This window comes from Mustela erminea, chromosome 7 (genome assembly GCF_009829155.1).
Source record: "Mustela erminea isolate mMusErm1 chromosome 7, mMusErm1.Pri, whole genome shotgun sequence".
Taxonomy (NCBI): domain Eukaryota; kingdom Metazoa; phylum Chordata; class Mammalia; order Carnivora; family Mustelidae; genus Mustela; species Mustela erminea.
The window spans coordinates 61,265,265-61,287,712 of NC_045620.1; the positions used below are offsets into that span (position 1 = coordinate 61,265,265).

General features: G+C 36.5%; 1 protein-coding gene across 8 annotated transcripts in view; it reads left to right on the forward strand.

The window, feature by feature from the left end:
- AFF3 (AF4/FMR2 family member 3) overlaps positions 1-22,448 on the forward strand; it is a 516,827-nt gene that overhangs the window by 328,671 nt on the left and 165,708 nt on the right. For all 8 annotated transcript variants that reach the window (XM_032351829.1, XM_032351821.1, XM_032351823.1 and 5 more), the window contains one exon: positions 11,673-11,724. In XM_032351829.1, the coding sequence (XP_032207720.1) occupies positions 11,673-11,724 (52 nt within the window). The remainder of the gene's footprint in view (positions 1-11,672; positions 11,725-22,448) is intronic.

The following is a 22,448-nucleotide window of genomic DNA, read 5'->3' on the forward strand; positions in this document are numbered from 1 at the left end:
GATCGAGCCCCGCATCGGGCTCTCTGCTCAGCAGGGAGCCTGCTTCCTGCTCTCTCTCTCTGCCTGCCTCTCTGCCTGCTTGTGATTTCTGTCAAATAAATAAATAAAATCTTAAAAAAAAAAAAAGAAATGCAAACACCACAGTGAAATTACATTTTACATTATTAAGTTGAAAAAAATTTTTAAAGTGTAACCATAAGTGAATGTGGAAACCAGTTTAGGATTCCCTAGTAAAGTCAAGAATATGTAAGCGTCATGTCCCAGAACTCTTAACATGCACAAGGAAGGAAGTTCATGAATGTTTGTAATGACATCATTCTTAATGAAAAAATGAATGTCCATCAAGAGTCAAATGAATAAGAAAATCATGGTAGATTTTTATAAGGAGATATTGCACAACAATGAGAATGAGTGAACATACAACAATACATCGTGATGGCTGAATCTAAAAACCATAACATTGAGTGACAGAATAAGTCTCAAAAGAATGCAATGGTGTGATTCCATTTATGTAAAATTTATATAAGGAAAAAACTAAAGAATATTTTATCTACTAATAAATACTTGGGTGGTTAAAAAAAAACTTAAAAAAAGAAAGGTAATGATTAACATAAATTCCATTTCTAGATAGCTGGTGGGGAAGACAGAAAGATGATGTAAGCTTGGGAAGTTTCTGGGTTATTTCTTGACAATACTCATTTCCTGGTCTGTTTTTACAGTTAACTCATTTTAACCTTTTAAAAACTGCATATATAACTTTCATAGACATATACATTGTATGTACCTTAAATGGATGCTCCATTTAACATTTTTTTAAAAGTTTTATTTATTTGAGAGAGGTCGAGAGAGAGCATGAGTGGGGGAGGGGCGGAGAGAGAGATGGAAAACAGACTCCCCGTGGAGCAGGGAGCCTGATGGAGGGCTCCATCCCAGGACCTCTAGCTAGGATCAAGACCTGAGCTTAAGGCAGATGTTTTTTTTTCTTTGTTTGTTTTTTGTTTTTTTTTTTTCAATTTGCTTCTTTTTTTTTTTTTTTTTTATTTCCAGCATAACAGTATTCATTATTTTTGCACCACACCCCGTGCTCCATGCAATCCGTGCCCTCTATAATACCCACCACCTGGTACCCCAACCTCCCACCCCCCGTCCCTTCAAAACCCTCAGATTGTTTTTCAGAGTCCATAGTCTCTCATGGTTCACCTCCCCTTCCAATTTCCCCCAACTCCCTTCTCCACTCTAAGTCCCCATGTCCTCCATGCTATTTGTTATGCTCCACAAATAAGTGAAACCATATGATAATTGACTCTCTCTGCTTGACTTATTTCACTCAGCATAATCTCTTCCAGTCCCGTCCATGTTGCTACAAAAGTTGGGTATTCATCCTTTCTGATGGAGGCATAATACTCTATCCCCAGGGGTACAGGTCTGTGAATCACCAGGTTTACACACTTCACAGCACTCACCAAAGCACATACCCTCCCCAATGTCCATAATCCCACCCCCTTCTCCCAAACCCCCTCCCCCCAGCAACCCTCAGTTTGTTTTGTGAGATTAAAAGTCACTTATGGTTTGTCTCCCTCCCAATCCCATCTTGTTTCATTGATTCTTCTCCTACCCACTTAAGCCCCCATGTTGCATCACCACTTCCTCATATCAGGGAGATCATATGATAGTTGTCTTTCTCTGCTTGACTTATTTCGCTAAGCATGATACGCTCTAGTTCCATCCATGTTGTCGCAAATGGCAGGATTTCATTTCTTTTGATGGCTGCATAGTATTCCATTGTGTATATATACCACATCTTCTTGATCCATTCATCTGTTGATGGACATCTAGGTTCTTTCCATAGTTTGGCTATTGTGGACATTGCTGCTATAAACATTCGGGTGCATGTGCCCCTTTGGATCACTACGTTTGTATCCTTAGGGTAAATACCCAATAGTGCAATTGCTGGGTCATAGGGCAGTTCTATTTTCAACATTTTGAGGAACCTCCATGCTGTTTTCCAGAGTGGCTGCACCAGCTTGCATTCCCACCAACAGTGTAGGAGGGTTCCCCTTTCTCCGCATCCTCGCCAGCATCTGTCATTTCCTGACTTGTTGATTTTAGCCATTCTGACTGGTATGAGGTGATATCTCATTGTGGTTTTGATTTGTATTTCCCTGATGCCGAGTGATATGGAGCACTTTTTCATGTGTTTGTTGGCCATCTGGATGTCTTCTTTGCAGAAATGTCTGTTCATGTCCTCTGCCCATTTCTTGATTGGATTATTTGTTCTTTGGGTGTTGAGTTTGCTAAGTTCTTTATAGATTCTGGACACTAGTCCTTTATCTGATATGTCGCTTGCAAATATCTTCTCCCATTCTGTCAGTTGTCTTTTGATTTTGTTAACTGTTTCCTTTGCTGTGCAAAAGCTTTTGATCTTGATGAAATCCCAATAGTTCATTTTTGCCCTTGCTTCCCTTGCCTTTTGCGTTGTTCCTAGGAAGATGTTGCTGCGGCAGAGGTCAAAGAGGTTGCTGCCTGTGTTCTCCTCAAGGATTTTGATGGATTCCTTTCGCACATTGAGGTCCTTCATCCATTTTGAGTCTATTTTTGTGTGTGGTGTAAGGAAATGGTCCAATTTCATTTTTCTGCATGTGGCTGTCCAATTTTCCAGCACCATTTAATGAAGAGGCTGTCTTTTTGCCATTGGACATTCTTTCCTGCTTTGTCGAAGATTAGTTGACCATAGAGTTGAGGGTCTATTTCTGGGCTCTCTATTCTGTTCCATTGATCTATGTGTCTGTTTTTGTGCCAGTACCATGCTGTCTTGATGACGACAGCTTTGTAATAGAGCTTGAAGTCCGGAATTGTGATGCCACCAACGTTGGCTTTCTTTTTCAATATCCCTTTGGCTATTCGAGGTCTTTTCTGGTTCCATATAAATTTTAGCATTATTTGTTCCATTTCTTTGAAAAAGATGGATGGTACTTTGATAGGAATTGCATTAAATGTGTAGATTGCTTTAGGTAGCATAGACATTTTCACAATATTTATTCTTCCAATCCAGGAGCATGGAACATTTTTCCATTTCTTTGTGTCTTCCTCAATTTCTTTCATGAGTACTTTATAGTTTTCTGAGTATAGATTCTGTGTCTCTTTGGTTAGGTTTATTCCTAGGTATCTTATGGTTTTGGGTGCAATTGTAAATGGGATTGACTCCTTAATTTCTCTTTCTTCTGTCTTGCTGTTGGTGTAGAGAAATGCAACTGATTTCTGTGCATTGATTTTATATCCTGACACTTTACTGAATTCCTGTATAAGTTCTAGCAGTTTTGGAGTGGAGTCTTTTGGGTTTTCCACATATAGTATCATATCATCTGCGAAGAGTGATAATTTGACTTCTTCTTTGCCGATTTGGATGCCTTTAATTTCCTTTTGTTGTCTGATTGCTGAGGCTAGGACCTCTAGTACTATGTTGAATAGCAGTGGTGATAATGGACATCCCTGCCGTGTTCCTGACCTTAGCGGAAAAGCTTTCAGTTTTTCTCCATTGAGAATGATATTTGCGGTGGGTTTTTCATAGATGGCTTTGATGATATTGAGGTATGTGCCCTCTATCCCTACACTTTGAAGAGTTTTGATCAGGAAGGGATGCTGTACTTTGTCAAATGCTTTTTCAGCATCTATTGAGAGTATCATATGGTTCTTGTTCTTTCTTTTATTGATGTGTTGTATCACATTGACTGATTTGCGGATGTTGAACCAACCTTGCAGCCCTGGAATAAATCCCACTTGGTCGTGGTGAATAATCTTTTTAATGTACTGTTGAATCCTATTGGCTAGTATTTTGTTGAGTATTTTCGCATCTGTGTTCATCAAGGATATCGGTCTATAGCTCTCTTTTTTTGTGGGATCCTTGTCTGGTTTTGGGATCAAAGTGATGCTGGCCTCATAAAATGAGTTTGGAAGTTTTCCTTCCATTTCTATTTTTTGGAACAGTTTCAGGAGAATAGGAATTAGTTCTTCTTTAAATGTTTGGTAGAATTCCCCCGGGAAGCTGTCTGGCCCTGGGCTTTTGTTTGTTTGGAGATTTTTAATGACTGTTTCAATCTCCTTACTGGTTATGGGTCTGTTCAGGCTTTCTATTTCTTCCTGGTTCAGTTGTGGTAGTTTATATGTTTCTAGGAATGCATCCATTTCTTCCAGATTGTCAAATTTATTGGCGTAGAGTTGCTCATAGTATGTTCTTATAATAGTTTGTATTTCTTTGGTGTTAGTTGTGATCTCTCCTCTTTCATTCATGATTTTATTTATTTGGGTCCTTTCTCTTTTCTTTTTGATAAGTCGGGCCAGGGGTTTATCAATTTTATTAATTCTTTCAAAGAACCAGCTCCTAGTTTCGTTGATTTGTTCTATTGTTTTTTGGTTTCTATTTCATTGATTTCTGCTCTGATCTTTATGATTTCTCTCCTCCTGTTGGGCTTAGGGTTTCTTTCTTGTTCTTTCTCCAGCTCCTTTAGGTGTAGGGTTAGGTTGTGTACCTGAGACCTTTCTTGTTTCTTGAGAAAGGCTTCTACCGCTATATATTTTCCTCTCAGGACTGCCTTTGTTGTGTCCCACAGATTTTGAACCGTTGTATTTTCATTATCATTTGTTTCCATGATTTTTTTCAATTCTTCTTTAATTTCCTGGTTGACCCATTCATTCTTTAGAAGGATGCTGTTTAGTCTCCATGTATTTGGGTTCTTTCCAAACTTCCTTTTGTGGTTGAGTTCTAGCTTTAGAGCATTGTGGTCTGAAAATATGCAGGGAATGATCCCAATCTTTTGATACCGGTTGAGTCCTGATTTAGGACCGAGGATGTGATCTATTCTGGAGAATGTTCCATGTGCACTAGAGAAGAATGTGTATTCTGTTGCTTTGGGATGAAATATTCTGAATATATCTGTGATGTCCATCTGGTCCAGTGTGTCGTTTAAGGCCTTTATTTCCTTGCTGATCTTTTGCTTGGATGATCTGTCCATTTCAGTGAGGGGAGTGTTAAAGTCCCCTACTATTATTGTATTATTGTTGATGTGTTTCTTTGATTTTGTTATTAATTGGTTTATATAGTTGGCTGCTCCCACGTTGGGGGCATAGATATTTAAAATTGTTAAATCTTCTTGTTGGACAGACCCTTTGAGTATGATATAGAGTCCTTCCTCATCTCTTATTATAGTCTTTGGCTTAAAATCTAATTGATCTGATATAAGGATTGCCACTCCTGCTTTCTTCTGATGTCCATTAGCATGGTAAATTCTTTTCCACCCCCTCACTTTAAATCTGGAGGTGTCTTCGGGCTTAAAATGAGTTTCTTGGAGGCAACATATAGATGGGTTTTGTTTTTTTATCCATTCTGATACCCTGTGTCTTTTGACAGGGGCATTTAGCCCATTAACATTCAGGGTAACTATTGATAGTTATGAATTTAGTGCCATTGTATTGCCTGTAAGGTGACTGTTACTGTATATGGTCTCTGTTCCTTTCTGATCTACCACTTGTAGGCTCTCTCTTTGCTTAGAGGACCCCTTTCAATATTTCCTGTAGAGCTGGTTTGGTGTTTGCAAATTCTTTCATTTTTTTTTGTCCTGGAAGCTTTTAATCTCTCCTTCTATTTTCAATGATAGCCTAGCTGGATAGAGTATTCTTGGCTGCATGTTTTTCTCGTTTAGTGCTCTGAAAATATCATGCCAGCTCTTTCTGGCCTGCCAGGTCTCTGTGGATAAGTCAGCTGCCAATCTAATATTTTTACCATTGTATGTTACAGACTTCTTTTCCCGGGCTGCTTTCAGGATTTTCTCTTTGTCACTGAGACTTGTAGATTTTACTATTAGGTGACGGGGTGTGGGCCTATTCTTATTTATTTTGAGGGGCGTTCTCTGAACCTCCTGAATTTTGATGCTCGTTCCCTTTGCCATATTGGGGAAATTCTCCCCAATAATTCTCTCCAGTATACCTTCTGCTCCCCTCTCTCTTTCTTCTTCTTCTGGAATCCCAATTATTCTAATGTTGTTTCGTCTTATGGTGTCACTTATCTCTCGAATTCTCCCCTCGTGGTCCAGTAGCTGTTTGTCCCTCTTTTGCTCAGCTTCTTTATTCTCTGTCATTTGGTCTTCTATATCACTAATTCTTTCTTCTGCCTCATTTATCCTAGCAGTGAGAGCCTCCATTTTTGATTGCACCTCATTAATAGCTTTTTTGATTTCAACTTGGTTAGATTTTAGTTCTTTTATTTCTCCAGAAAGGGCTTTTATATCTCTCAAGAGGGTTTCTCTAATATCTTCCATGCCTTTTTCGAGCCCGGCTAGAACCTTGAGAATTGTCATTCTGAACTCTAGATCTGACATATTACCAATGTCTGTATTGATTAGGTCCCTAGCCTTCGGTACTGCCTCTTGTTCTTTTTTTTGTGTTGAATTTTTCCATCTTGTCATTTTGTCCAGATAAGAGTATATGAAGGGGCAAGTAAAATACTAAAAGGGTGGCAACAACCCCAGGAAAAAATGCTTTAACCAAATTAGAAGAGATCCAAAATCGTGAGGGGGGAGAAAGGGGATAAAAAGAGGTTCAAAAAGGAAGAAAGAAAAAAAAAGAAAAAGAAAAGAAAAGAATTTAAAAAAAAAGGGAAAACACTTAAGAAAAATGTAAAAAAGAAAAAATATATATATTAGATAAACTAGTAAAAAAATCGTTAAAAAAGAAAAAGGTAACAGTTAAAAAAAAAAAAAAATTTTACCCGAAGGCGAGGAAAAAAAAAAACAAAAAATGAAAAAGAAAAAAATTAAATTAACTGCAAGACTAAAAAAAAATCACAGGGAAAAAGCCATGAGTTCCTTGCTTGGCTTTCTCCTCCTCTGGAATTCTGCTGCTCTCCTTGGTATTGAAACCGCACTCCTTGGTAGGTGAACTTGGTCTCGGCTGGATTTCTTGTTGATCTTCTGGGGGAGGGGCCTGTTGTAGTGATTCTCAAGTGTCTCTGCCCCAGTTGGAATGACACTGCCCTTACCCGGGACCGGGGTGAGTAATCCGCTCGGGTTTGCTTTCAGGAGCTTTTGTTCCCTGAGCGCTTTCCGTAGAGTTCCGGAGGACGGGAATACAAATGGCGGCCTCCTTGTCTCTGGCCCGGAGGAGCCGAGAGCCCAGGGCCGCACTCCTCAGTGCGCCCTCAGAGAACAGCGCCCAGTTACTCCCGTCTGCCTGACCTCCGGCCGCGCTCCGAGCTCACCGAGCCTGCGACCAGTTCAAGGTAACACCGAGCTGTGAGCTTACTGTCGGCTCTGTCTCTGTAGCCGGCTTTCCCGTTCCAATACCCGCAAGGTCTGCGACACTCAGACACCCCTGATCCTTCTGTGACCCTGCGGGACCTGAGGCCACGCTGACCCCGCGTGGGCTTCGCCCCGGTTTAGCCTCTGGAGCGATGTCCCTCAGCGGAACAGACTTTTAAAAGTCCTGATTTTGTGCGCCGTTGCTCCGCTGCTTGCCGGGAGCCGGCCCCTCCCCCCCGGGGTCTATCTTCCCGTCGCTTTGGATTCACTTCTCCGCCGGTCCTACCTTTCAGAAAGTGGTTGTTTTTCTGTTTCCAGAATTGCTGTTCTTCTTCTCTTCAATCTGCCGATGGATTTTCAGGTGTTTGCAATCTTTAGATAAGCTATCTAGCTGATCTCCGGCTAGCTGAAGCAGTCTCAGCCTGCTACTTCTCCGCCATCTTGACTCCTCCCCCCCTGAAGGCAGATGTTTAACCAAATGAGCCACCCATGTGCATCTCTGTTCAACATTTTTTTAGGAAAACCATAGCCTTTCATTGAGACAGATTAACATGTGGCATGATGAAGATAAGAATGGAAATACATTTGACCTAAATGCCAAGAACACTTGCCTTCATTCAGAGTTAGTGATGTTCCCTTCTATACACGTCTAGTCTTAGTACTTTGTTCTTTAGTGACTAATATTTAATCATTATAATATTATAAATCTGACTATTGGTTTGTAATTTTTCTAATGTGCCTACAATTACAAAAATTAAATCATTAATTAAATTACTATTAATGAGGGTGACTCATTAATAATTACTGAACAGAATATAAATGTTTTAAATCTTGGCTATGTAGAAGGAAAAGTATAGCTGTACAGAGTTGTGTGCAGTGAAGGGAGGGAAGAACAAATGAGTGAATTTCCTCATTTCACATAGTATAAAGGAAAAGATACTGTCAGCAGTTGATTAATCCAGAAATAGAAGGTTAAACTTAAAGTTCTAAATACCCACTAGAGACATTACAAGTAATAACAGAACCAGTAAGAATTGTAAGCGGAGGTGGTAGTATCTTAAGTACCTTATCTCTTGTCTTTTATATCAGAAATCAATACACACTGTCTAAAGTTGATATATCTAGAAACAAGTGTATCGCTTACCGCAGTGGGTGAAGGCCTTACAGAACTAAAAACAAAAGCAAGCCAAGTCATTACCATGAACATGGGTTACTTTTGTTAGAAAGTAACCCATTCAACCAGTGAATGGTTGAAAACTACATCAAAACCAATGATGTACTCCGCTGGCTAATTGAACATAATAATAAAAAATAATAAATAAAAATAAATTAAAAAAGAAAAAGAAATGTCATAGTATAGCAAAACTTTCCTCTGCAGAAGAACAAAGGCTACTGCAGGTATATTTTGTCCCTTTTCAACAGTCTTTAGTCCACCCTGTAGCCCTGATGATGGAGAGTGCATACGCTAGCAGTGCTGTCAAGCTATGTATTTAAAGGGAATGAATTAGGTATTATTTATCTTCATGTTACCAGAGTGCCCAGTGTATAAGTCCTCAGTGCATTGATTGGATTAAAAATGTAGCTACTGTAATTTTTTTAAGTGGCTTATTGGGGCCATCAAGCTGTTTTATACCTCAAACTATATCCATCTCCATGGTAAGTGCCCCTTTCTCCTCTTCTCCCACTGTATTTATGAGAGGTCAGGAGACAGAGGACATAAACTGAGCATGTAGTATATGTTAGGTACCGTGGAAAGCTCAAGAGGACAAATAGGGAGCGTCAACCTGAAAGTACGCATATCGTATATGTATATACATATATACATTTACGTGTATGTACAGATATATATATCCTATGGCTCATTTTTTTTTCTCTGTCTTCCTCTCTGTAATTAAATTTCCACATGCAAGATGACCACACTGCTCCTGAACCATTTTTTTATGTTCAGTTTCTTAATGATCAGCGCAGGTTTCCCCCAAAGATACGAGTGTGGTATCTGTCATGAAAACAGCTGAAATAACCAGGGTGACCCCAAACCGTCTTTTTTGTTGGCTGCAGGGAAACATCTCCTGAGCACCCAACTAAGAATTTGGGGAGGGGGGTGCGGTTTCTATTATACATTGATCATTCCCTTGGGTCCCGATAAAGAGAGTATGATTCTTAATGGCTGATGCACTTGAATATTTCAAATGCACTTCAGAAATTGCATCACCTAAAATTTCAAGATGATGGGGACAGTTATGCATTTTATTCTTTCTGAACAACAAAAACAGCTTTAATCCCTGTCTTCATTCTGAGTTTACTTTTCCCCTGAAAGGTTAGTTCATTATCAGCAATGAAGTTGCCGAGAACACTCAATCTCTGGCCGTCCGTAAATGCCCCGTTTGGCCCCACTGTGTCCCTCCTATTCTGTTTTCCCTGTTGCCACAACATCAGTGCTGCTAAGAGCAGAGGTAATCAGCTGCGGCTTCGTCCCTGTGCTGATCCAGCCCACAGTTCCTGCAGCCCCCAGATCCTATGCGCAATGAGGCCTGTGCCCTCTCAACCTACAGGCTACTTGTCAGCATTGTTGGTCAAGGTAAAGCATCCTTATTCAGACATCCAATTAACTGTCTCTGTTTGTATTACTGATTTCCCGTGTCTATGACAGAAGTTGTTTAGAACTGTTTACCATTGCCTGCTGCTCCGGAAGCTGCCGTTTTACGTCCTTGATTATGATTGTATGTGGGGTTATTACTGGCGGCTATAGACTTGGGAAAGTAACCAGTTGTTCCAAATTCAAGGGGAAAAAAACATCAATATGGTTGAGAAATTAAGCCTCCAGTTGGGTTTGTCTTACAGAATGCAGGTGTTACAGCTCTTATTTGGGGATCCTGGCAGGAATCATGGTTACTTAGCGGGAAAATGATTTTGGAGAGTACTAAATTAGGTTATTTTCCAGCACTAACGCCAGCTGATGAGGCCTTACATGTCTCCTACATGAGTGCACCATGGACTGGCCTGGAAAACAAAAATATAGTATAAAAGTATGAGCTTTAAAGCAAGTTTGTGAATTTGTTGCCTCTACTTTTATTTCAGTGTGGTTTTGTCCATGATGGGGCCTTGTCTCATCAGTGTTTGTGATCAAGGCACTTAAATAAATTTTGTGGCTTTTTAACAGAGTGACTATCCCCCGTGGTTTTTCTGGCACTGCATACACATATTAACACCAAGTTATATATGAGCTAGATGTGTGAACTACCTATGTAACTGTGCCTTCTCTTCTTCACAACTGTTTAATTTTCTATAAGAAAAAGAGGAGATAGTGTAAAGTTTCCTCTGGAATTAAGTTTGGATGATATCTTTGGGATGTGTTCATTGTGTAATTTAGGGGGTCATTCCTGAGACTCAGTGACCACGAAGCTAATGTCATGCCATAGGCCTGAGGTTCCACAAGATGTTCAGGCCTGACGTGAAAGAACAAAGCAATGCAAGTTGCCACCATCAGGCCCATTTCTTACATTCCACAACATTCTCTAGGGTTTACTCAATTTCAGCACCACACAACCATCGAAACATAACTGACTCACTCGTGCAGTCTTGACCCTTCTCCTTCCATCCTCTAGCCTTGAGGAAGCACATTACAAAATGGAGATGCATAGCTCAAGCCCTCAATGGTCACAGTTCTAAGAATTACATTATGTGTATTCTAGAATTTGTCCTTTTAAAAACTATAAAAAGGGAAATGGTTCCAGGCTTCCTTAATTAAAACCTATTAAGTCTTCAATGACCACAGACCACAGAAACATTTCTGTAGCTAGACTTTCAGATGGTCTGGAAGGATTTCTGGTTTCCATCTTACTCTGCATTAAAGCAGAGCTCAAAAAAGGTGTTGCCAGGGCTCTCAGTAGGGTAGAAATTTGGGGGATCTTGGAAGCTGTGGTGCAGCTTTAGTGTTCTGTAAAATTCTCTCCTTCAAGGGCTTACACAGTCTGCCCTGGTTTGGCTTATGTTAGCAGAAAGGATCGAAGTTCAAAATGCCTTGCCTATAGAATGCTAATGGAGTTTATTTCCTTAAATTTTCTGTAAAATGAAGTGAAAGGAAACAGGTTCCATCTGTAAGATATTCATCTTTTGGCAAGGTCTCCACTCTGAACCTCTGGTTGTTTGCAAACAGCTCCTTAGTACCTACTCACAGATCCGTGCCTGGGCAATTGGAACACAGAGAAGAAATTACTTGCAAATCCGGTTCTCAGACAATAAAAAAAGATGTTTTAAAAGCCTCCTGCTGCGCATTTTGAAAGATTTTTAATAGGAACATGGAAATATATTTAATCTCTCTTAAATCTTAAAGACCATAACATTCACATGTTGGTTTTTTTTTTTTCCTGCTTCCTTTTTAAGAGAAAGGTGATGCTGAGCCAGAGAGTCCAGACAATGGCACATCGAATACATCGTAAGTCTCTTTCCTGTTTCTATCCAGATAATATGCCTGTAATATGAAACAGTGCTAGTATCTTGTAAGAGTAATCATAATAATGGAAGGAAGCCTGTGGTTCTCTTTCTCATGATGATGTCTTTTTAAGTGCTTTTGGGTGCGGACACAATTTGAGGTCTTTCCTATGCTTTATCACAATAAGAGTAATCTTAAAAGTGCAAATACTTCTCCTTATAGAATAGAAATGTAATAAGATTTCAGGGTGTGTATTGTCAGGGAGAAAGGAGGCAAACCCTTTAGAATTTCGTTGGAGCCTTTCAGCACTGTCATAAATAATTACAAGACTTTTCACACATACTGGGAGATATTCTGTCCTACATACCTGGGCAGTACCAATGTCATTTTAAAAGCCTGCCATCTCCAGCCTTGGAATTATGTGAAAAATACAATAAGAAATACCTCTGGAATCCCAAAAATTTGTTTTTTTTTTTAATTCAAAAATAACCTAAGAATTTTTAAAACATAAGAAAAAGCACTTAGAAAGCATGTGTTCCTCACTCCATATTTTGTCTTTCTCCTCTTAGTCCTCAAAGAATTCAAATGGGTTTTCAGTGATTCATTTGCTACCAAATTTTTCCACCTAAGTTTAAATTAAATAATTCACAAGTTAACAAATTACATTAGCTTCACAGGAATCAGTAACGGGCTGGTTCCTTAAGAATCTTTATTTATCACTCTGAGGGGTGAGATATGTTTTCTTAGTATAAGACAGCTTTGTGAATTTTCCTATGTGTGGGCCATGGCTCATATTACTCAGCATCTAAAATGCTATTCGTTAGAAATCACACTTTGTGATAGGATATTACCGAATGTCTTATTTTGTCCAAGATCTGTTTCTCAGTCTGGGAAGTTCCTTTGGCTTCCATATGTATTTCATAAAGGATGTAGTTATATGTTTGTCTTTCTTAAAATATTGCCTAAGAGGTCTAAATAGTCCTATTGTCATGATTTCTGGTGAAAGAATGAATGTGACTAGTCTTAAGTGGTTAAAATAGCACTAATTTTTTTAATTTTTGTGCTGCAAAATATAATGGAAAAAGGGTTTTAATGCCATCTGGAGGCATTCTAGAGAACTGAAAAGGGTAGAATTATTTAAAAATTTGGTTCTTTTTAGTAACACTTGAAACTGGATAAGAATCAATGCAACTAGAATGTAAGCTATTTGGGAATAAGTGGTATTTTATAAATAATTGTTATAAAAGTGCTAATTATTGTAGGAACAACAATTTTTCAAATTCCCATTAACAAAATCATTTTAAAAATAGACAGAAGATATAAAATATGTTGAAAAACTGCTAACATTCCACATTTAATTTTATAAATTTTAAAATCACATTTAATACATACCGCAATCCTGTTAATGCAGTTTGATATGCCATTAGTTCTTCTTCCCGTACGCGTTTCTAAAAAGCTTGTTCTCTAAAGGAATTGGTTTCCATATGTTAGTCTCTTATAAAAATAAATATATTGTTTGAGGAATTACTTGTAAACCCTCTGGAGATGTCATAATGTTAAAAGCTTGAAACATCACCCCATATTCATCATTTGCCTCACATCCTGCCTCTTGAACTAGAAATAGTGAAATAAAGTCTTAGGTTGAAAGGATTTCTCTTTAAAAAGTGGAGAATTCTGGGGATGCTTGGAGGGAAAAGTCAGTTAAGCATCTGACTCTTGGTTTTGCCTTGGGTCTGGATGTTGGGGTCATGCTCCATGCTCAGCACAGAGCCTGCTTGGGACTCTCTCTTCCTCTCTCTGCCCCTCTCCTCTACCACCACCCTGCTCTCTCTCTCTCTCAAATAGATTAACCTTTTTTATAAAGTGGAGAATTCTGACTTGAGCCCTCTAACAGTGGTTCTTTTGTAATTAAACAAGAGAAGGAACATATTATGAACAAAGAAAAAGGACTCAGGATGCCTGAGATTTGTGTAGTATTTTATATGCTCTTTGCAGTATCTTATTTGAGCTTTATTTAGGTAGACAGGTAGGTAAGGACACTATCCTTATTTTATATACAAGGAACCTAAGGATCAGAAAAGTCATTCAAATTCAGTGAAAAAAATTAGAACATATATCACATATTTTGCTCTTCTGCCCATTTACCAAACCAAGGGGTGAGTAGATCTTAAGAGACAAAGCAAAGCCTTGAGTCAGAATCAAATAGAAAAGTTAATCAGATTATTTGTTAAGAGGTAAGTGTATTAGTTTACTAGTGTATTAGTTTACTTTGTTACTACCATAACAAAGTACCACAGACCAGGTGTCTAAGACAACAGAAACTTCTTGTCTCACAGTTCTGCAGGCTAGAAGTCTGAGATCAGTCAGTAGGGTCAGTTTCTTCTGTGAAGAAAGGATCTGTTGTTTCCGGCCGTGTTCTCTGTTTAACAGATGGCCATATTCTCCCTGTGTTTCTTCACATAATCTTCTTTCTGTGTGTATCTGAGTCCAAATTTCCCATTTTTATAAAAAATGCCAGTTATATTGGAGTAGGGCTTCATTTTTTACCTTATTACCCCAATGGAGACCTTGTGTCCAAATAAAGTTACATTCTGAGGTACTGGAGGCCAGAGCTTCAACATATGAATTTTGAGGGGTAAATGATTCAACTCATAATGTTAAGGTTCAGAGCAACCAGAATTATTCAGACGCCAAGTTGAGAGAACAGAGAGTATATAGATGCTTGAAGATGAAACAGCGTGAAAGAACCTAAGTAAAACAGACAAAAAATGATGAACTCCATGGGAGGGAAGGCGTGAAGAAGCAGAGCAAAGAAAAGTATAAATAGCATACACATAAAACATGAGGAAAAATACCTCTTTCACATTCATGGTTTAGTGGGACAAACTCAGCTTCAGTAATGCTTATACATCCATCTGTCTATATAATTCAGTGACCCTATGAGTAATTTAAAGCCATTGTATGGGTTTAAATTATAGTATATAATAGGGAGTCTCCAGACAGGGAACTCATTTCCTGAAGAAGCATCTTTCTTCCCTGGCCTCTTTTAAAAGCAAGACATTAGCATTATTTAAAATGATCAAGACATGGATATAAACTCAGTGACCACTACTGAATGAAATGATAAAGAAAATATGATGAATGCACACATGCAAACAAACCCATACACATACACATACACACACTGGAATATTATTTGATCATAAAAAGAAGGAAATCCTGCTATTTTCAACAATAGGGGTGGACCTTGAAGGCATTATGATAAGTGAAATAAGTCAGACAGAAAAGGACAATTTCCATATGATCTCACATATATGTGAAATGCTAAAAACAAAACAAAACAGATTGGTGGTTTCCAGAAGCAGGGATAGGGGTGGGGGCGCAAGGATGGGCAAAATGGGAGAAGGTAGTCGAAAGGTACAAGCTTCCAGTTGTAAAATAAGGAAGTCCTGGGAAGGTAATGAGCAACATCCTGACTGTAGTTGACAGTACTCTATAATATATTTGAAAGATACTAAGAGAATAGATCTTAAAAGGTCTCAAAACAAGAAAAAAAGTGTAAGTATGTATGGTTGTGGATATTAACTGGACAATGTGATGATCATTTCACAGTGTATACATACAGTTGGCTTCTAAACAACACAGATTTATAATGCATGAATCTGATTATATGTGGGGTATTTTTTTCATAAAATAGAGTACAGTACTATAAATATATTTTTCTTCCTTATAATAGCCTTTTTTCTAGTTTACTTTACTATATGAATACAATATATAATACATATAACATACAAAATATGTATAATTGACTTGTGTGTGTTGTCAGTAAAGCTTCCAGTCACAGTAAACTATTAGTAGTTAAGTTTCGGGGGAGTCAAAAGTTATACACGGATTTTCAACTATATGGGACTTGGGGTATTGACTGCATTCTTCAAGGGTCAACTGAATATTAAATCATTATGTTGTACACCTGAAACTAACATATGAATAAATAAAAACAGGAGACTAAGCCTGACAAATTTTAGAGTCATTGCCTGGTAGGACAGAGTTGCTTGAATAATACCTGAGGATCCCTTCAGGATATATTATTTAATGATCCTATGAGTATTCATTGAGATGAGAGACAATTTATTCTTAATATACACACACACAAACCCATAAATTAAAATTTCTGTGAGAGAGTTTCAGTTATGTCAATAGTAAAAGAGCTTACATTAGATTAACTTTCCTACGATAACTATTATAAACTCTGAACAAAATATTCTTTAAAAAACTATTTGAAGACATTAGAGGTTGACTAAAAGAAGGCAGATAATGTTGGGAATTTGTTCCTTGAAAAAAGGAAATGGACTAGTTGAGATCTGCATTTATACAGCTTCTCCCCTGAAGGCACTTTCAATCCACAAAGAGCAACTAGAATTCAAGGACAAAGCCACAGTCTTATTTGCTTGAAGTGTCAGGAAGTGGAGTTCAGGGATGCCAGAGTAGATGGGCTTTAAGGGAAGAAATTCCAGAAAGCAAGGAGCCATACAAAATAGACTTCTACTTCTTTATATAAATTTCTCTCAATCCTTTTATGATCCCTAAACTGCATATGTGTCAGCAAGATGCCAGTGAGCCCAATGGAAAACAATAGATAAAAAGCTGAAAGGCTGAGCAGAGATTTCAACTGCTGCCTAATACCTACAACTACTGCCTGTACAGTTTGGAATTTGAATCCCATCCAATTATAACAGCTTGGTAAATACCTTGAGTTTTGTTTTTTGGTTTTGTTTGTTTGTTTGTTTTTGGAAACCTCAGAGAGGCTATGCCTTAAGAATAAAGGAGTCAACCTGAAAACTAAAGACAAAACCAAAATGGATCATGACAAAGTATAACACTGAGTACCCACAAATTTCAGGCAATAAGCTAATAATTTGTCTGATAGAATAGAAAAGTCAACATTTTTAAAGGAAAAAAACAGCCTCTAGACTCTCTATAATGTATCATTGACAATATTCATTATCTAATAAAAAAATTAAAGGATAGGGGCACCTGGGTGGCTCAGTAGGTTAAGCCTCTGCCTTTGGCTCATGTCATGGTCTCAGAGTCCTGGGATAGAGCCCCACATCGGGCTTTTTGCTCAGCAGAGAGCCTGCTTCCTCCTCTCTCTCTCTGCCTGCCTCTCTGCCTACTTGTGATCTCTGTCTGTCAAATAAATAAATAGAGATTTTTTTTAAAAAAAATTAAAGGATATGTGAAGAAATAGGAAAATGTGATCCATAATCAAGAGAAAAAGTAGTCACTATAATAGACCCTGAGGTGATCTACATGTTGGAATTTTCAGACAGGAAATTTCAAGCATCTATTATAATATGTTCAAGGATGTAAAGGAAAAAAATCATAATGACTGAAAGAAGGAAAATCTTAGCAGGGAAATGGAAACATAAAGAAGGACCAAATGAAAATTCTGGAACTAAAAAGAACAATATTTGAAATGAAAATTAGAGATAGCTAATCAGAATTATCAGTATGAAGAACAGTGGGAATAAAGATTTTAAAACAATGAGCGAAGCCTCAGTGCATTATGGGACAATATCAGGTAGTCTAATATACATGTAATTGGAATCCCAGAAGGAGAGGCCAGAGAAAAGAGATCAGAAAAAATTCTTGAAAAAATAATAGCCAAAAACTTCCTAAACTGGGTGAAAACATTGACTTATAAATATAGGAAGCTCAGTTAACCCTAAGAAGGATAAATACACAGAAAACCACATCTTGAAACATTACTGTAAAATTGCTAGAAACTGAAGATAAAGAGAAGCTCTTGAAAGTTATGAAGAAAAAATGATATGTGCATGGGAGCAGTGATATAACTAATTGAAGGATTCCCATCAGAAACTTCAGATGTTAGAATACAATGCAAAAACATTTTTAAAGTGCTGAAAACAAAACGCTGAAGAAAGAACTGTCAAGCCATAATTTTAACACTAGTAAAAAATACCCTTCAAAATAGAAGGTGTAATAAAAACTCTGGACACACAAAATCAAAGAATTCATTCCAATAGGCCTGTGCTACAACAAATGATAAAGGAAATTTAAGAGGCTGAAAGGCAGTAATATCAGGGCAATAATAACTGAATAATAAGGGCAATAATAACTCAGTCCTCTAAGAAGGGAGTATATACAGGAAGAAATAAATGTATGGGTAAACATGAAATATTAATGTAAAAAAATAAAATATTGTTTGGTGGGATTTGCAATGTACACTTGATCATTGAACAATGCAGGGCTTGAGCTCTAACCCACCATGCAATGAAAAATCCATATACGACTTTTGAATCCCCAGAAACTTAAGTACTAATACCTATGGTTGACTGTAAGCCTTATAGATAACATAGTCAATTGATACATATTTTGTATATGTGTTATGTACTATACTCTTACAATAAAGCTAGAGAAAGAATAGTGTAAGAAAAATCATAAGGAAGAGAAAATATATTTATAATACTATACTGTATTTGTGGAAAAAAAAAAATCTCACATAAGTGGCCCCGCACAGTTTAAGCCCTTCTTGTTCAAGGTTCGGCTGTATATAGAAGTAAAATATATGACAAAACTAGCACAAAAAATAATAAAGGGCTAGTGGAATTGCATGACTACAAAGTTCTTACATTTTATGTGAATTAGTATAATATTAAATCTAAGTTTGGTGAAAAGTATGCATAGTATAATACCTAGAAAAACCACTAAAAACTAACACTTCCCCAAAAAAGCGTAGCTAAAATTAAGTCATACCAAAATAATAGATTAATACAATACATGACAGAAAAGAAAGAACAGAAAGAAAAAACAGAAGATATGGATATAAAAGAAATAGAAAAATTGTAAGCGTAATTGTCAGCTGTATCAAAACTTGCATTAAATGTAATGGACTAAACGTTCCAGTTAAAAGGCAAAGACTGTCAAACTGGCATAAATCAAAACTTTCTGCTGTCAACAAGATGAGCAATTTAAATATAAAGACACAAATATTTTGAGGCCAGATGGTGGAAAAGATAGACTATAAACAGTGAGCATAAGAAAGCCAGTCTGACACTATTAATATTACCAAATAGACCTTCAGACAAAGACCTTTAACTGATGCTAAAAAAGTTAGTTAATAAGGAAAACATAACAATCATAATTACATATGTATTTACTAACAGATCTTTAATAATAGTTACCAGTTTTTAACAACCCTTTCTTCAGTAATCATTAGAAAACTTAAACAAAATATTAGCAAGTACATAGACTATTTGGACATTATTAACCACTTTGACCTAATTGACATTTATAGAACACTGCCCCCAACAAGTGCAAATTACCGAATCTTATCAAGTACACACGAAGTATTCACTCAAGACAGACCCTGTTGAGAGCAATAAAAGAAATATCAGTGAGCTTCATAGGATTAAATTCTTACAGAGTATATTTTATGATCACAGCATGATTACATATGTCAATGGCAAAAAAGAAATCTAGGTATTTGATAGTTAAATAACAATTCTAGATAGTGTTTGAGTTAAAGAATAAATAACAAGAGAAATTAGAAACTAATTTTAATTGACTGAAAATGAAAGTACAATTTATGAAAATTATGGGACTCCCTAAAACAATAAACATGACATAAAAGAAATTTGCATCTTTATATGCTTGTATTAAAAAAAGAACAGTGTAACATCAGTAACCTATGTTCCCACTTAAAGAAGCTATAAAAGAAGAATAAGTTAAACCCAAGATAATTAGAAGTACATGATAAAAAATAAGAATAGGAGTTAACAAATAATAGAGAAAAATCGATGAAGCAAAATTTAGTAATTTTAAGAGATTAATAAAATTAACAAACACTGATGATAATAATTAAATAGAGTGAAGACACAAATTAACATCAACAATGAGAAGTGGGGGACATTAACACATATCCTACAGAAATTTTAACAATAATAACTGGATATTATTAACTACTTTTAGCAAGTTGATTTGACAATTTAAATGAAATAGTGACTTTCTTTGAAAATATGCAGTTTACTGTAAATTGCATACTGCCACAAGAATATTTAAAAAATATAAACACCCTTATTACTATTTTTAAAAATTGAATTTGTAATAGAAACTTTTCCACAAAGAAGATTCTTCCAGGGCTAGATGGTTTTGCAGGTAAATTCTGTCAAAACTTCAAATAAAAAAATGTTTATGCCAATGAAATACAAAAAAAAAAAAAAGCTACCATTCTTACACAAATTCTTTCATAAGATAGAGGAAGAAAAACTTCCCAGTTCATTGTAAAAGGCCAGTATAACCCCAATACCAAAATCTGACATAAACCTTAAAAGAAAATGAAATAATCCAGTATCCTTCATAAACATCCCAAAATTCCCTAACAAAATTTTATCATGTATAATCCAGTGATATATGAAAAAAATATGATTAACTATGACTAAGTAGGGTTTATCACGGGGAAGCATGGTTGGCTTAACAGAAAAATTAATGTAATCCACCATATTAATAGAATAAAGGAAAAAAACATATGGTCTTCTAAATAGATGAAGATAAAGTACTTAGCATAATTAACACCCATTCATGATATTTTAAAAATCTCTGCAAAGTAGAAGTAAGAAGGAAGTAAGAAGGGAACTTAATCAACCTGATAAATGGCACGTACAATAAAAAACCTACCATTAATACTGTATTTAATGATGAAACACCAAACATTTTCCTCCTAAAATCAAAATTATGGCAATAATATCTGCACTTACCACCTCTATCAACATTGTATTGGAAGTTCTAGTCAGTGCAATAAGACAAGAAAAAGAACTGAAAAACATAAAGTTTGAAAAGAATTATTGTTTATAGAGAAAATCTTCAGAGATCTAATAAGCAACTAGTAGAATCAATAAATGAATTAAGCAAGGTCAACATACAAAACTCAGCTGTGTTTTTATTTATTAGCAATATATAATAGAAAAATGAAATTTTAAATGGAATTTCACTTATAGTGACAAAATACATAATAAATTTAGCAAAAGACATTAAGATCTGTACAGTGAAAATTATAAAACATTGGTGAGAGAAATTTGAGACCTAAGTAAATGGACAGATGTTAATGAATTAGAAGATTTTAATTATGTTAGTATGTTGATTCTTTTCATATTGTTCTGTGGATTCAACACTCTCTTGATCAAAAGGCTAGCAGGACACTTACATAGAAAATGATGAGTTGATTCTAAAATGTTTATAGAAAAGCAGAGGACCTAAGTAGCTAAAACAATCTTGAAGAACAAGGTTGAAGGCCTTATAGTTCCTAATTTCAAGGCTTATAAAACTGAAGTACTATAGTGCACCATTGACATAAAGATAGACAAATAAATCAATGGAGCAAAATAGAGTCTAGAAATAGGCCCCTACATGTATGGTCAGTTGATTTTTCACAGAATTACCAAGCAGTTCAGTGGCAAAAACCAAATGCTTTCAACAAAACGTGTTGGAGCAACTGGTGGTGGTAAAAAACAGGACTCTCATACCACATACATTTGAGATGAATCATAGACCTGATTATAAAGGCTAAAATTACAAAGCTTCTAAAAGAAAACAGGAGAATACCTTCACAGCCTGAGATAGACAAAGATGTCGTACAGAGATCACAAAAACATATAAAACAAAATCCTGAAGAACTAGACTTCCTCAAAATTAAAAATATCTTCTCATCAAAATGACAAGGCAAGACACAAACTGGGAGAATATATTTGCAATACATATATCTGACAAATAATTAGTATCCAGAATACATAAGGAACTCTGACAATTCAGTAACAAAATGATAAAGAAACGAATATTTTAAATGAGCAACCTTTTCAAACGACAAAAGAATATACATAAATGGCTAACAAGCAGCTTAAAAGATGCATTTCACTTTAATGTCTTACAAGATGTCATTTCAATAACATTCTTCTTCAGGGAAATAAAAATTAAAGCCACAATGAGATACCACTACACCCACCCGCTAAAACTGAAAGGACTGACACCACCAAATATTGGCAAGGATCTGGAGCAGGTGGAGATCTCATGCATTGCTGATAGAAAAGTAAAATGGCATAACCATTTTTGAAAATGATTTGACTATTTCTTATACACATTTATTGCTTGACCAAGCAATTAAACACGTAGTTATCGCATGACCAACAATTCCCTTTGTAGCATCCATGCAGGAAAAATGGAAAACATGTCCTTTAAAAGATTTGTACAAGAATATTTTTAGTAGCTTCATTCATAATAGTCAAAAACTGGAAGCAACTCCAATATCCATCAACTAGTGAATGGATAAATAACTGTGGTATATTCACACAATGGAATACTTCTAATCAAAAGTCACCAAACTGAGCTGGAGAGCTGGAGCAAATAATCCAGAAATTTGTATGGAATCAGAAGAGACCCCGAATTGCTAAGGAAATGTTGAAAAACAAAAATAAAACTGGGGGCGTCATATTACCTGATTTCAAGCTTTATTACAAAGCTATGGTCACCAAGACAGCATGGTACTGGCATAAAAACAGACACATAGACCAGTGGAACAGAGTAGAGAGCCCAGATATGGACCCTCAACTCTATGGTCAATTAATCTTCGACAAAACAGGAAAAAATATACAGTGGAAAAAATAAATGGTGCTGGGAAAACTGGACAGCTGTATGTAGAAGAATGAAACTCGACC